Source organism: Oncorhynchus keta, unplaced genomic scaffold (genome assembly GCF_023373465.1).
Source record: "Oncorhynchus keta strain PuntledgeMale-10-30-2019 unplaced genomic scaffold, Oket_V2 Un_contig_4571_pilon_pilon, whole genome shotgun sequence".
In the NCBI taxonomy this organism is placed as follows: domain Eukaryota; kingdom Metazoa; phylum Chordata; class Actinopteri; order Salmoniformes; family Salmonidae; genus Oncorhynchus; species Oncorhynchus keta.
Window position 1 is genome coordinate 36,566 of NW_026287850.1, and position 13,419 is coordinate 49,984.

The 13,419-nt window shown below is 43.9% G+C and overlaps 1 protein-coding gene across 1 annotated transcript; it reads right to left on the minus strand.

Moving 5' to 3' along the window:
• Positions 1-325: 325 nt before the first annotated feature.
• On the minus strand, positions 326-13,058 carry LOC127924817 (gastrula zinc finger protein XlCGF17.1-like). Its single transcript, XM_052509440.1, has 4 exons — positions 12,808-13,058; positions 12,333-12,486; positions 9,951-10,404; positions 326-374 (listed from the first exon to the last, which is right to left on the minus strand). The coding sequence occupies exons 1-4, from the start codon at positions 12,844-12,846 to the stop codon at positions 326-328; spliced, it is 696 nt and encodes a 231-aa protein (XP_052365400.1). The 5' UTR covers positions 12,847-13,058.
• Positions 13,059-13,419: the final 361 nt, after the last annotated feature.

Sequence of the window (13,419 nt, forward strand, 5' to 3'; positions counted from 1 at the left end):
GCAGAGGAGCACGCCCCATCCACATGGACAGGACAGGAGACAGCAGAGGGAGCACGCCCCCCATCCACATGGACACAGCAGACAGAGACAGCAGAGCGGAGCACGCCCCATCCACATCGACAGGACAGGGACGGCAGAGAACGCGCCCCCATCCCATCGACGGGACTACAGTGGAGAAAGTGGAAAAGTTCAAGTTCCTCGGCGTACACATCTCTGACAATCTGAAATGGTCCACCCACACAGACAACGTGGCTGAAAAAGTTTGGCCCCCAAGACCATCACAAACTTTTCCAGATGCACCATTGAGAGCAACGTGGTATCACGCCTAGTACTGCAACAGCACCGTCCGCAACCTCTCCAGAGGGCGGTGCGGTCTGCCCAAGCATCACGGGGCACACTGCCTGCCCTGCAGGACACCTACAGCACCCGATGTCACAGGAAGGCCAAAAAGACCATCAACCACCTGAACCACGGCCTGTTCACCCCGTTATCATCCAGAAAGCAAAGTCAGTACAGGTGCATCAAAGCTGAGAGACTGAAAAACAGCTTCTATCTCAAAGCCATCAGACTGTTAAATAGGTGTTATTTTGCCCCCCCAAGTTTTCAGAGCTCTACAGGCTCCACACATAGAAATAAATAGGAGATGAGAAATCTATTTCCATTGATAGAAGGTGTTTGTACTGTTGTTTGGTTTGCATTCATTCCCCTCAAGGTCCATTCTGTTACATGACTGAACGTACATGGGCTGTACAGTGGGGAGAACAAGTATTTGATACACTGCCGATATTGCGATTTTTCATACTTACAAAGCATGTCGAGGTCTGTTATTTTTTTTATGTCCTGCAATATAATGCAAATGAATTACTTAAAAATCATACAATGTGATTTTCTGGATTTTTGTTTTAGATTCCGTCTCTCACAGTCTGAAGTGTACCCATGATAGAAAATTACAGACCTCCACATGCTTTGTAAGTAGGAAAACCTACAAAATCGGCAATGTAACAAATACGTTGTTCTCCCACTGTACACATTATGGTTCATTTGCCATTTTTAAGACCAACATTTTATTCTAATCCCGATGAATAGGTCTTCTATTTATAAACCCCTTTTATACAGTTAGTGGGTGAATGCTTTTTTTATTTCTACAAAAGGATTGTCGCTACAACAGTAATGTGGTGAAAACTCAATCCAAAGATTGACAGAGAATATTTAAGGTATAATACAAAACAAATCTTGAACGAGCAGCTGCGAGGCAGACTTCTCTCTCTGATCTCAGTCAGGAAGGAAGCTCACAGTAAATGGTTCCATGTCTCTTATATAGCGAGGTAGACCTCTTTGATCTCAGTCAGGAAGGAAGCTCTCACAGTAAATGGTTCCATGTAAAGATATAAAACTGTATTTTTTGTGAAGAATCAACAACAAGTGGGACACAATCATGAAGTGGAATGACATTTATTGGATATTTCAAACTTTTTTAACAAATCAAAACTGGAAAAATTGGGCGTGCAAAATTATTTTCATATCATTATCATATCCAAGGCTGAACAATGTTCTATCATGGACCTCTCAGATCCATAGGCTGAACAATGTTCTGTCATGGACCTCTCAGATCCATAGGCTGAACAATGTTCTGTCATGGACCTCTGCAGATCCATAGGCTGAACAATGTTCTATCATGGACCTCTCAGATCCATAGGCTGAACAATGTTCTGTCATGGACCTCTCAGATCCATAGGCTGAACAATGTTCTGTCATGGACCTCTCAGATCCATAGGCTGAACAATGTTCTATCATGGACCTCTCAGATCCATAGGCTGAACAATGTTCTGTCATGGACCTCTCAGATCCATAGGCTGAACAATGTTCTGTCATGGACCTCTCAGACCCATAGGCTGAACAATGTTCTATCATGGGCCTCTCAGATCCATAGGCTGAACAATGTTCTATCATGGACCTCTCAGATCCATAGGCTGAACAATGTTCTATCATGGACCTCTCAGATCCATAGGCTGAACAATGTTCTATCATGGACCTCTCAGATCCATAGGCTGAACAATGTTCTATCATGGACCTCTCAGATCCATAGGCTGAACAATGTTCTGTCATGGACCTCTCAGATCCATAGGCTGAACAATGTTCTATCATAGACCTCTCAGATCCATAGGCTGTACAATGTCTCTATCATGGACCTCTCAGATCCATAGGCTGAACAATGTTCTATCATGGACCTCTCTAGATCCATAGGCTGAACAATGTTCTATCATGGACCTCTCAGATCCATAGGCTGAACAATGTTCTATCATGGACCTCTCAGATCCATAGGCTGAACAATGTTCTATCATGGACCTCTCAGATCCATAGGCTGAACAATGTCTCTATCATGGACCTCTCAGATCCATAGGCTGAACAATGTTCTATCATGGACCTCTCAGATCCATAGGCTGAACAATGTTCTATCATGGACCTCTCAGATCCATAGGCTGAACAATGTTCTATCATGGACCTCTCAGATCCATAGGCTGAACAATGTTCTGTCATTGACCTCTCAGATCCATAGGCTGAACAATATTCCTATCATGGACCTCTCTCAGATCCATAGGCTGAACAATGTTCTATCATGGACCTCTCAGATCCATAGGCTGAACAATGTTCTATCATGGACCTCTCAGATCCATAGGCTGAACAATGTTCTGTCATTGACCTCTCAGATCCATAGGCTGAACAATGTTCTGTCATGGACCTCTCAGATCCATAGGCTGAACAATGTTCTGTCATGGACCTCTCAGATCCATAGGCTGAACAATGTTCTGTCATTGACCTCTCAGATCCATAGGCTGAACAATGTTCTATCATGGACCTCTCAGATCCATAGGCTGAACAATGTTCTATCATGGGCCTCTCAGATCCATAGGCTGAACAATGTTCTGTCATGGACCTCTCAGATCCATAGGCTGAACAATGTTCTATCATGGACCTCTCAGATCCATAGGCTGAACAATGTTCTGTCATGGACCTCTCAGACCCATAGGCTGAACAATGTTCTATCATGGGCCTCTCAGATCCATAGGCTGAACAATGTTCTATCATGGACCTCTCAGATCCATAGGCTGAACAATGTTCTATCATGGACCTCTCAGATCCATAGGCTGAACAATGCTTCTATCATGGACCTCTCAGATCCATAGGCTGAACAATGTTCTATCATGGACCTCTCAGATCCATAGGCTGAACAATGTTCTGTCATGGACCTTCTCAGATCCATAGGCTGAACAATGTTCTATCATAGACCTCTCAGATCCATAGGCTGTACAATGTTCTATCATGGACCTCTCAGATCCATAGGCTGAACAATGTTCTATCATGGACCTCTCAGATCCATAGGCTGAACAATGTTCTATCATGGACCTCTCAGATCCATAGGCTGTACAATGTTCTATCATGGACCTCTCAGATCCATAGGCTGAACAATGTTCTATCATGGACCTCTCAGATCCATAGGCTGAACAATGTTCTATCATGGACCTCTCAGATCCATAGGCTGAACAATGTTCTATCATGGACCTCTCAGATCCATAGGCTGAACAATGTTCTATCATGGACCTCTCAGATCCATAGGCTGAACAATGTTCTATCATGGACCTCTCAGATCCATAGGCTGAACAATGTTCTGTCATGTGACCTCTCAGATCCATAGGCTGAACAATATTCTATCATGGACCTCTCAGATCCATAGGCTGAACAATGTTCTATCATGGACCTCTCAGATCCATAGGCTGAACAATGTTCTATCATGGACCTCTCAGATCCATAGGCTGAACAATGTTCTGTCATTGACCTCTCAGATCCATAGGCTGAACAATGTTCTGTCATGGACCTCTCAGATCCATAGGCTGAACAATGTTCTGTCATGGACCTCTCAGATCCATAGGCTGAACAATGTTCTGTCATTGACCTCTCAAGATCCATAGGCTGAACAATGTTCTATCATGGACCTCTCAGATCCATAGGCTGAACAATGTTCTATCATGGGCCTCTCAGATCCATAGGCTGAACAATGTTCTGTCATGGACCTCTCAGATCCATAGGCTGAACAATGTTCTATCATGGACCTCTCAGATCCATAGGCTGAACAATGTTCTGTCATGGACCTCTCAGACCCATAGGCTGAACAATGTTCTATCATGGGCCTCTCAGATCCATAGGCTGAACAATGTTCTATCATGGACCTCTCAGATCCATAGGCTGAACAATGTTCTATCATGGACCTCTCAGATCCATAGGCTGAACAATGTTCTATCATGGACCTCTCAGATCCATAGGCTGAACAATGTTCTATCATGGACCTCTCAGATCCATAGGCTGAACAATGTTCTGTCATGGACCTCTCAGATCCATAGGCTGAACAATGTTCTATCATAGACCTCTCAGATCCATAGGCTGTACAATGTTCTATCATGGACCTCTCAGATCCATAGGCTGAACAATGTTCTATCATGGACCTCTCAGATCCATAGGCTGAACAATGTTCTATCATGGACCTCTCAGATCCATAGGCTGAACAATGTTCTATCATGGACCTCTCAGATCCATAGGCTGAACAATGTTCTATCATGGACCTCTCAGATCCATAGGCTGAACAATGTTCTATCATGGACCTCTCAGATCCATAGGCTGTACAATGTTCTATCATGGACCTCTCAGATCCATAGGCTGAACAATGTTCTATCATGGACCTCTCAGATCCATAGGCTGTACAATGTTCTATCATGTCTAATACATCCACAGTGCGATGTCATCTGATTACATTTTTGGGGGAGTAAATTAACAAATGATTGTCTTTTGTTGTATTTATACAACATTTCAAACATAATCTGGTCCAAATATGGAGTGATTCCACTATATGAATCTGTTTGCTTCCGTTTCAAATGCGGGACTTTTATTTTGAAGACAAACCGCAAATTCTACTATTGAGCAAAGCGCTGTGACATTGATCAGAAACCACAGACACACAGACATTTACTTGACACCACCTCGTTATCATATTGGTGTGTTAGTTACCACAGACAGACAGACAGACAGACATTGGCTTGACACCACCTCATTATCATATTGGTGTGTTAGTTACCACAGACAGACAGACAGACATTGGCTTGACACCACCTCATTACCATATTGGTGTGTTAGTTACCACAGACAGACAGACATTGGCATGACACCACCTCATTATCATATTGGTGTGTTAGTTACCACAGACACACAGACATTGGCTTGACACGACCTCATTACCATATTGGTGTGTTAGTTACCACAGACAGACAGACAGACATTGGCTTGACACCACCTCATTATCATATTGGTGTGTTAGTTACCACAGACACACAGACAGACAGACATTGGCTTGACACCACCTCATTATCATATTGGTGTGTTAGTTACCACAGACACACAGACAGACAGACATTGGCTTGACACCACCTCATTACCATATTGGTGTGTTAGTTACCACAGACAGACAGACAGACATTGGCTTGACACCACCTCATTATCATATTGGTGTGTTAGTTACCACAGACAGACAGACATTGGCATGACACCACCTCATTATCATATTGGTGTGTTAGTTACCACAGACACACAGACAGACATTGGCTTGACACCACTTCATTACCTCATTATCATATTGGTGTGTTAGTTACCACAGACACACAGACAGACATTGGCTTGACACCACCTCATTATCATATTGGTGTGTTAGTTACCACAGACAGACAGACATTGGCTTGACACGACCTCATTACTATATTGGTGTGTTAGTTACCACAGACACACAGACAGACATTGGCTTGACACCACTTCATTACCTCATTATCATATTGGAGGAAGAAACACAGACATTAATAAATATATAAGATGAATAACATTTATTGGAGATTGAAGAATTAAATAATAGATCATTATGGCAGGTTTTGTCCTCGTGATTCACAATTGATTATTTTGATTCACCAGAATCCTAACTAATACAAATGGTGAAGTGAATCATTTGTTTGCAAAAACAAAACAAGAAGAAAACAGTTTAAATGAATTGTCCAAAAAAGTGAATAAACTTTGCATGGCCTTAACCGGCAAGTGTCAGTGGAATAAATGCTAACAGCTAAACAGTTAACTAGCATGAATAAATGCTAACAGCTAAACAGTTAACTAGCATGAATAAATGCTAACAGCTAAACAGTTAACTAGCATGAATAAATGCTAACAGCTAAACAACTAGCATGAATAAATGCTAACAGCTAAACAGTTAACTAGCATGAATAAATGCTAACAGCTAAACAGTTAACTAGCATGAATAAATGCTAACAGCTAAACAGTTAACTAGCATGAATAAATGCTAACAGCTAAACAGTTAACTAGCATGAATAAATGCTAACAGCTAAACAGTTAACTAGCATGAATAAATGCTAACAGCTAAACAGTTAACTAGCATGAATAAATGCTAACAGCTAAACAGTTAACTAGCATGAATAAATGCTAACAGCTAAACAGTTAACTAGCATGAATAAATGCTAACAGCTAAACAACTAGCATGAATAAATGCTAACAAATGCTAACAGATAAACAGTTAACTAGCATGAATAAATGCTAACAGCTAAACAGTTAACTAGCATGAATAAATGCTAACAGCTAAACAGTTAACTAGCATGAATAAATGCAAACAGCTAAACAGTTAACTAGCATGAATAAATGCAAACAGCTAAACAGTTAACTAGCATGAATAAATGCTAACAGCACTTGAGGCCCACTCCACGGTGCTACTGTCTCTCTCCCCTTGAGGCCCACTCCACAGTGCTACTGTCTCTCTCCCTTGAGGCCCACTTCACAGTGCTACTGTCTCTCTCCCCTTGAGGCCCACTCCACAGTGCTACTGTCTCTCTCCCTTGAGGCCCACTCCACAGTGCTACTGTCTCTCTCCCCTTGAGGCCCACTCCACAGTGCTACTGTCTCTCTCCCCTTGAGGCCCACTCCACAGTGCTACTGTCTCTCTCCACTTGAGGCCCACTCCACAGTGCTACTGTCTCTCCCCTTGAGGCCCACTCCACAGTGCTACTGTCTCTCTCCCTTGAGGCCCACTCCACAGCTCTACTGTCTCTCTCCCCTTGAGGCCCACTCCACAGTGCTACTGTCTCTCTCCCCTTGAGGCCCACTCCACAGTGCTACTGTCTCTCTCCCCTTGAGGCCCACTCCACAGTGCTACTGTCTCTCTCCCTTGAGGCCCACTCCACAGCTCTACTGTCTCTCTCCCTTGAGGCCCACTCCACAGTGCTACTGTCTCTCTCCCCTTGAGGCCCACTCCACAGTGCTACTGTCTCTCTCCCCTTGAGGCCCACTCCACAGTGCTACTGTCTCTCTCCCCTTGAGGCCCACTCCACAGTGCTACTGTCTCTCTCCCTTGAGGCCCACTCCACAGTGCTACTGTCTCTCTCCACTTGAGGCCCACTCCACAGCTCTACTGTCTCTCTCCCCTTGAGGCCCACTCCACAGTGCTACTGTCTCTCTCCCCTTGAGGCCCACTCCACAGTGCTACTGTCTCTCTCCCTTGAGGCCCACTCCACAGTGCTACTGTCTCTCTCCCCTTGAGGCCCACTCCACAGCTCTACTGTCTCTCTCCCCTTGAGGCCCACTCCACAGTGCTACTGTCTCTCTCCCCTTGAGGCCCACTCCACAGTGCTACTGTCTCTCTCCACTTGAGGCCCACTCCACAGTGCTACTGTCTCTCTCCCCTTGAGGCCCACTCCACAGTGCTACTGTCTCTCTCCCCTTGAGGCCCACTCCACAGCTCTACTGTCTCTCTCCCTTGAGGCCCACTCCACAGTGCTACTGTCTCTCTCCCCTTGAGGCCCACTCCACAGTGCTACTGTCTCTCTCCCCTTGAGGCCCACTCCACAGTGCTACTGTCTCTCTCCACTTGAGGCCCACTCCACAGTGCTACTGTCTCTCTCCCCTTGAGGCCCACTCCACAGTGCTACTGTCTCTCTCCCTTGAGGCCCACTCCACAGCTCTACTGTCTCTCTCCCTTGAGGCCCACTCCACAGTGCTACTGTCTCTCTCCCCTTGAGGCCCACTCCACAGTGCTACTGTCTCTCTCCCCTTGAGGCCCACTCCACAGTGCTACTGTCTCTCTCCCTTGAGGCCCACTCCACAGCTCTACTGTCTCTCTCCCCTTGAGGCCCACTCCACAGTGCTACTGTCTCTCTCCCCTTGAGGCCCACTCCACAGTGCTACTGTCTCTCTCCCTTGAGGCCCACTCCACAGTGCTACTGTCTCTCTCCCTTGAGGCCCACTCCACAGTGCTACTGTCTCTCTCCCTTGAGGCCCACTCCACAGTGCTACTGTCTCTCTCCACTTGAGGCCCACTCCACAGCTCTACTGTCTCTCTCCCTTGAGGCCCACTCCACAGTGCTACTGTCTCTCTCCCCTTGAGGCCCACTCCACAGTGCTACTGTCTCTCTCCCCTTGAGGCCCACTCCACAGTGCTACTGTCTCTCTCCCTTGAGGCCCACTCCACAGCTCTACTGTCTCTCTCCCCTTGAGGCCCACTCCACAGTGCTACTGTCTCTCTCCCCTTGAGGCCCACTCCACAGTGCTACTGTCTCTCTCCACTTGAGGCCCACTCCACAGTGCTACTGTCTCTCTCCCCTTGAGGCCCACTCCACAGTGCTACTGTCTCTCTCCCCTTGAGGCCCACTCCACAGCTCTACTGTCTCTCTCCCTTGAGGCCCACTCCACAGTGCTACTGTCTCTCTCCCCTTGAGGCCCACTCCACAGTGCTACTGTCTCTCTCCCTTGAGGCCCACTCCACAGTGCTACTGTCTCTCTCCCTTGAGGCCCACTCCACAGTGCTACTGTCTCTCTCCCTTGAGGCCCACTCCACAGTGCTACTGTCTCTCTCCTTGAGGCCCACTCCACAGTGCTACTGTCTCTCTCCCCTTGAGGCCCACTCCACAGTGCTACTGTCTCTCTCCCCTTGTATGTGCAGGTGATGCGGTCACACAGCATTAAAGCATTCTGATCCTGGTTGATATGGTGATTTGCATGTGATTAATAACATATTTACAAACTATGCCTAAATAAATGGCTAACAGAAGTTCAATTCATTTCCATTGACTTTTTGAAAACACTTTTTGGAAAACACAACAACAAAAAAATTCATGACTTTTCCCAGATTTTCATGACCGAACCCAGGAAAACACATTCTCAGTCGAAAAGTGTGGAGCACTGCGTGTTATGAGATGTGAAAAATCTCTTTCCACACTGGGAGCAGTGGTACGGCATCTTCCCGGTGTGTGTTCCGTCGTGGTCTTGCAGGTTCCCTAACTATTGTTAATGGATGCCTTTTCTAACCATTTCTTTCCACACTGGGAGCATTGGAAATGCTGATCTCCTGTGTGTACTCTTGTGTGTTTTTAGTGTGCTTAACCTGGTAAAACCCTTTCCACACTGAGAGCATTGGAAATGCTGATCTCCTGTGTGTACTCTTGTGTGTTTTTAGTGTGCTTAACCTGGTAAAACCCTTTCCACACTGAGAGCATTGGAAATGCTGATCTCCTGTGTGTACTCTTGTGTGTTTTTAGTGTGCTTAACCTGGTAAAACCCTTTCCACACTGAGAGCATTGGAAATGCTGATCTCCTGTGTGTACTCTTGTGTGTTTTTAGTGTGCTTAACCTGGTAAAACCCTTTCCACACTGAGAGCAGTGGAACGGTTTTTCTCCTGTGTGTGTTGTCATGTGATCTCTTTCCACACTGAGAGCATTGGAACGGCCTCTGCCTCTCTACTAAGTGGGTTCTTTCATGTGATTTCAGGTCCCTTAATGCGGAAAAGGTATTTTGACACTGGGAGCAGCGATATGGCTTCTCTCCAGTGTGTGTCCTCTCATGCGTTTTCATGGACCCTAACTGGGTAAAAGTCTTTCCACACAGGGAGCAGTGGAAATTATTCTCTCTTGTATGTGTCCTCTCATGTGTTTTCAGGGCCCCTAACTGGGTAAAATGCTTTCCACACAGGGAGCAGTGGAAAGGCTTCTCTCCAGTGTGCGTCCTCTCATGTATTTTCAGGGCAGCTAACTGGGTAAAACTCTTTCCACACTGGGAGCAGTGGAAAGGCTTCTCTCCTGTGTGTATTCGCTCATGCATTTTCAGATTCCCTAACTGAGTAAAACTCTTTCCACACTGCGAGCAGTGGTAAGGCTTTTCTCCTGTATGTACTCTTTGATGAACTTTTAGACTCCTTAAATTAATAATACTCTTTCCACAATGGGAGCAGTGGTGTGGTCTCGCTGGTTTGGCCATCTTTGGGTCTGGTTGCCCTGAAGTACTCTTTCCTCTGTCCAAGTGAGAGTCTGGTCTCGCTCCTGCCAAAGACAAAAACAAGTATTTAGTTTAATACTAAAAACATGGATGTTTTGACTATACAGTGTTTTTTTACAATTACAAGCTTATCTTTGGGGTTCTGAGGGGTATACTACGACACTAGAGAGAACTAGTCAGGGTTTTCTAAAGCTAGCCAGCTTCCGTTAGCTTCACATTCCAGCTCAGGCTTCATCCCATATTATAAAGGTGAATATTGATCCTGCAGCTGCACAAAGACCATAAACACAAACAACTTTTAATACATTTTTCTGAAAGCTGGTTACCGTTTGCTGTTCTCCTATTGTTGTTAATTAGTTAAACTTGTCTTTCTAAAGCCTAAAGACCGTTTCTAATCTCCCTAATCTACGCTAATCTACTCTAATCTACTCTTGTATTAGAAAGGTACAGGTGGTGAAACCCCTATTGTTGTTAGTTAGTTCAACTTGTCTTTCTAAAGACCGTTTCTAATCTCCCTAATCTACTCTAATCTACTCTTGTATTAGAAAGGTACAGGTGGTGAAACCCCTATTGTTGTTAGTTAGTTCAACTTGTCTTTATAAAGCCTAAAGACCCTTTCTAATCTACTCTAACCTACTCTTGTATTAGAAAGGTACAGGTGGTGAAACCCCTAAAAACAGAATCACCTGGATGAAGGCAGGACAACAATATGACACCCCGGCCCGAACTGCCACGAGTATTCGGTCAGTAGTCATCTTCTTGTCCTTCATTTGTTTGCCCAGATCTTCTATCCTTGATATCCTTCAACCCTGACCTTCTTCTTCTTTCTCTCTGCATCAACAACTACCTGTCTACTTCTAACGTGCTGCAGAGAGTACAGAGGTTTCTAGTTGTTCTTAATGATTTCATCTTGGTAAAGGACACTATGAATAATGTGCATAACTGTAGTTTGAGTACTTTAATCAACTTAAATCTGAAGAAAAAAAACATTTATGCTCGGGTTTATTGATTTATTAGGTGATAAACACAATCTCCATGTGTTTCAATGCAAACTGGGCTTATTTGGAACATCAAGGATTTATGGTATAAAAAAATACAGAATAGCAAAAATGTACTTCACATATTTGGAAACCATTGGGTATAAATATACACAATATATTACAACATTATGCAAAGTTAGTATTGATCATAAAGTTAGTATTGATCATACTGAACAATATTTATTTATTTTGATTTTCATTTTGTATAGCTTTGTTGCTACTGTATTTCAGGACAAGCCTCTGAATGTCCTTGAGTGGCCCAGCCAGAGCCCAGACTTGAGCCCGATCTAACATCTCTGAAAAGATATGAAAATAACTGTGCAGCAACGCTGCCCCATCCAACCTCACACAGCCTGATAGGATCTGCAGAGAAGAATGGGAGAAACTCTCCAAATACAGGTGTGCCAAGCTTGTAGCAGCAAACCCAAGAAGACTGGAGGCTGTAATCGCTGCCAAAAGGTGCTTCAACAAAGTACTGAGGAAAAGATCTGAATCCTTATGTAATGTGATATTTCCTGTTTTTTATTTATTTATATACATGAACTCAAATTAAAATAAAACAGTTTTTGATTTGTCATTTTTGGGTATTGTGATGTCATTATTGGGTATTGTGATGTCATTATGGGGTATTGTGTGTAGATTGAAGGGAAAAAAATAATTTAAGCAATTTTATAACAAGGCTGTAAGAGTTAGTTGAACTAAGTTCATTCAGCATGTATCAGTTATTTTCTCCAATAAACAATAGCTAGGCCTATATATTATTAATTTAAAAAGTCAAAAAATGCACGTACCAATGGCAGATTGCCCTCGAACAATTTCTACAGTCCTGAATAACCTATTGAAGTATATCACTTCAGTAGAACGCCTATTTAAAACAACATATTACTTCACAAGTGCAACGTTTGTGTCCCTGTTTTTAAGACAATACTCACCGGTGCTAATCCGATCTTCAGTCTCCTCTTCTTCTCCTTCCTCCTCCTCTTTCACTCCCAGAATGTCGTCCTCCTCTTTTACTGAGATAGCCTCCTCTTCCTCTTTCACTCTAAAAGGTTCTTCCTCTTCTTCTTTCAATGTGATAGCCTCTTCCTCCTTTTTCATTGTCGAAGCTTCTACCTCCTCCTCTTCCACTGTGACAGCCTCTATCCTGTCTTTCTTCTTCACTCTAATGGGTTCTTTCTCTTCTTTCACTGTAACACCATCCTCCTCTTTTAATATGATAGCCTCCTCTTCCTTTCCAAAAGGTTCTTTCACAATAACATCTTCCTCTTTCAATGCGATGCTGATAGACTCCTCTTCCTCCTTTTTAATTCTGAAAGCTTCTTCCTCTACTTTCACTGAGATATCTTCCTCTTCTTCTTTTATGAAAACGTTCAATCTGAGAGATTCTTTCTCCGTCCAACATATCGCCTCTTCTTTAGCTGGGGGCGAGTAGCTTAAAGAGCTCATGGTTGTGAATGCTAGCTAGCTAGTTAGCATTAGCGACTAGCCGAGTGCTAGGCTCAGAACAAGTTTGCAAATGTAACAAGTACATTACGTTAAAGTTAACCAGTAGATACCTCAACAGAACTGTTTTTAAAACAACGAGATGAATATTCACAAAAGTGGTCGAAAGAGCTTAAATGTTTCGGTTGCATGTTGGCCAGCAAGCTACCGAGGTGTTTTAAACAGTAACTGTGTTGTGGTTCTTGAGCGTCTTGTCCACTAGATTATTATTCTTTTTTTTTTTTGGTGGTTAAAATAATTTATTTACAATCAATACCATTCACACTTTACAAAATCATATCTCTCATTCATTCTTAATTACTTATATTTACAAAACCAAATCACCAAACACCAAGACAAAAACAAACCTCAGGGGAGCATCGTCCCTCCCCGTCATACCTAACCAATACCTAACCCTTTCCCTATCTCCCCTTCCCTAATCTATCCCCTTACCAAACTCACTCTAACACTCCCAGCCCTAAACCCCCTTTCCACCTCTCCCGTGCCGCATGCTTCCCCCACTTCCTCTCCTCCCTC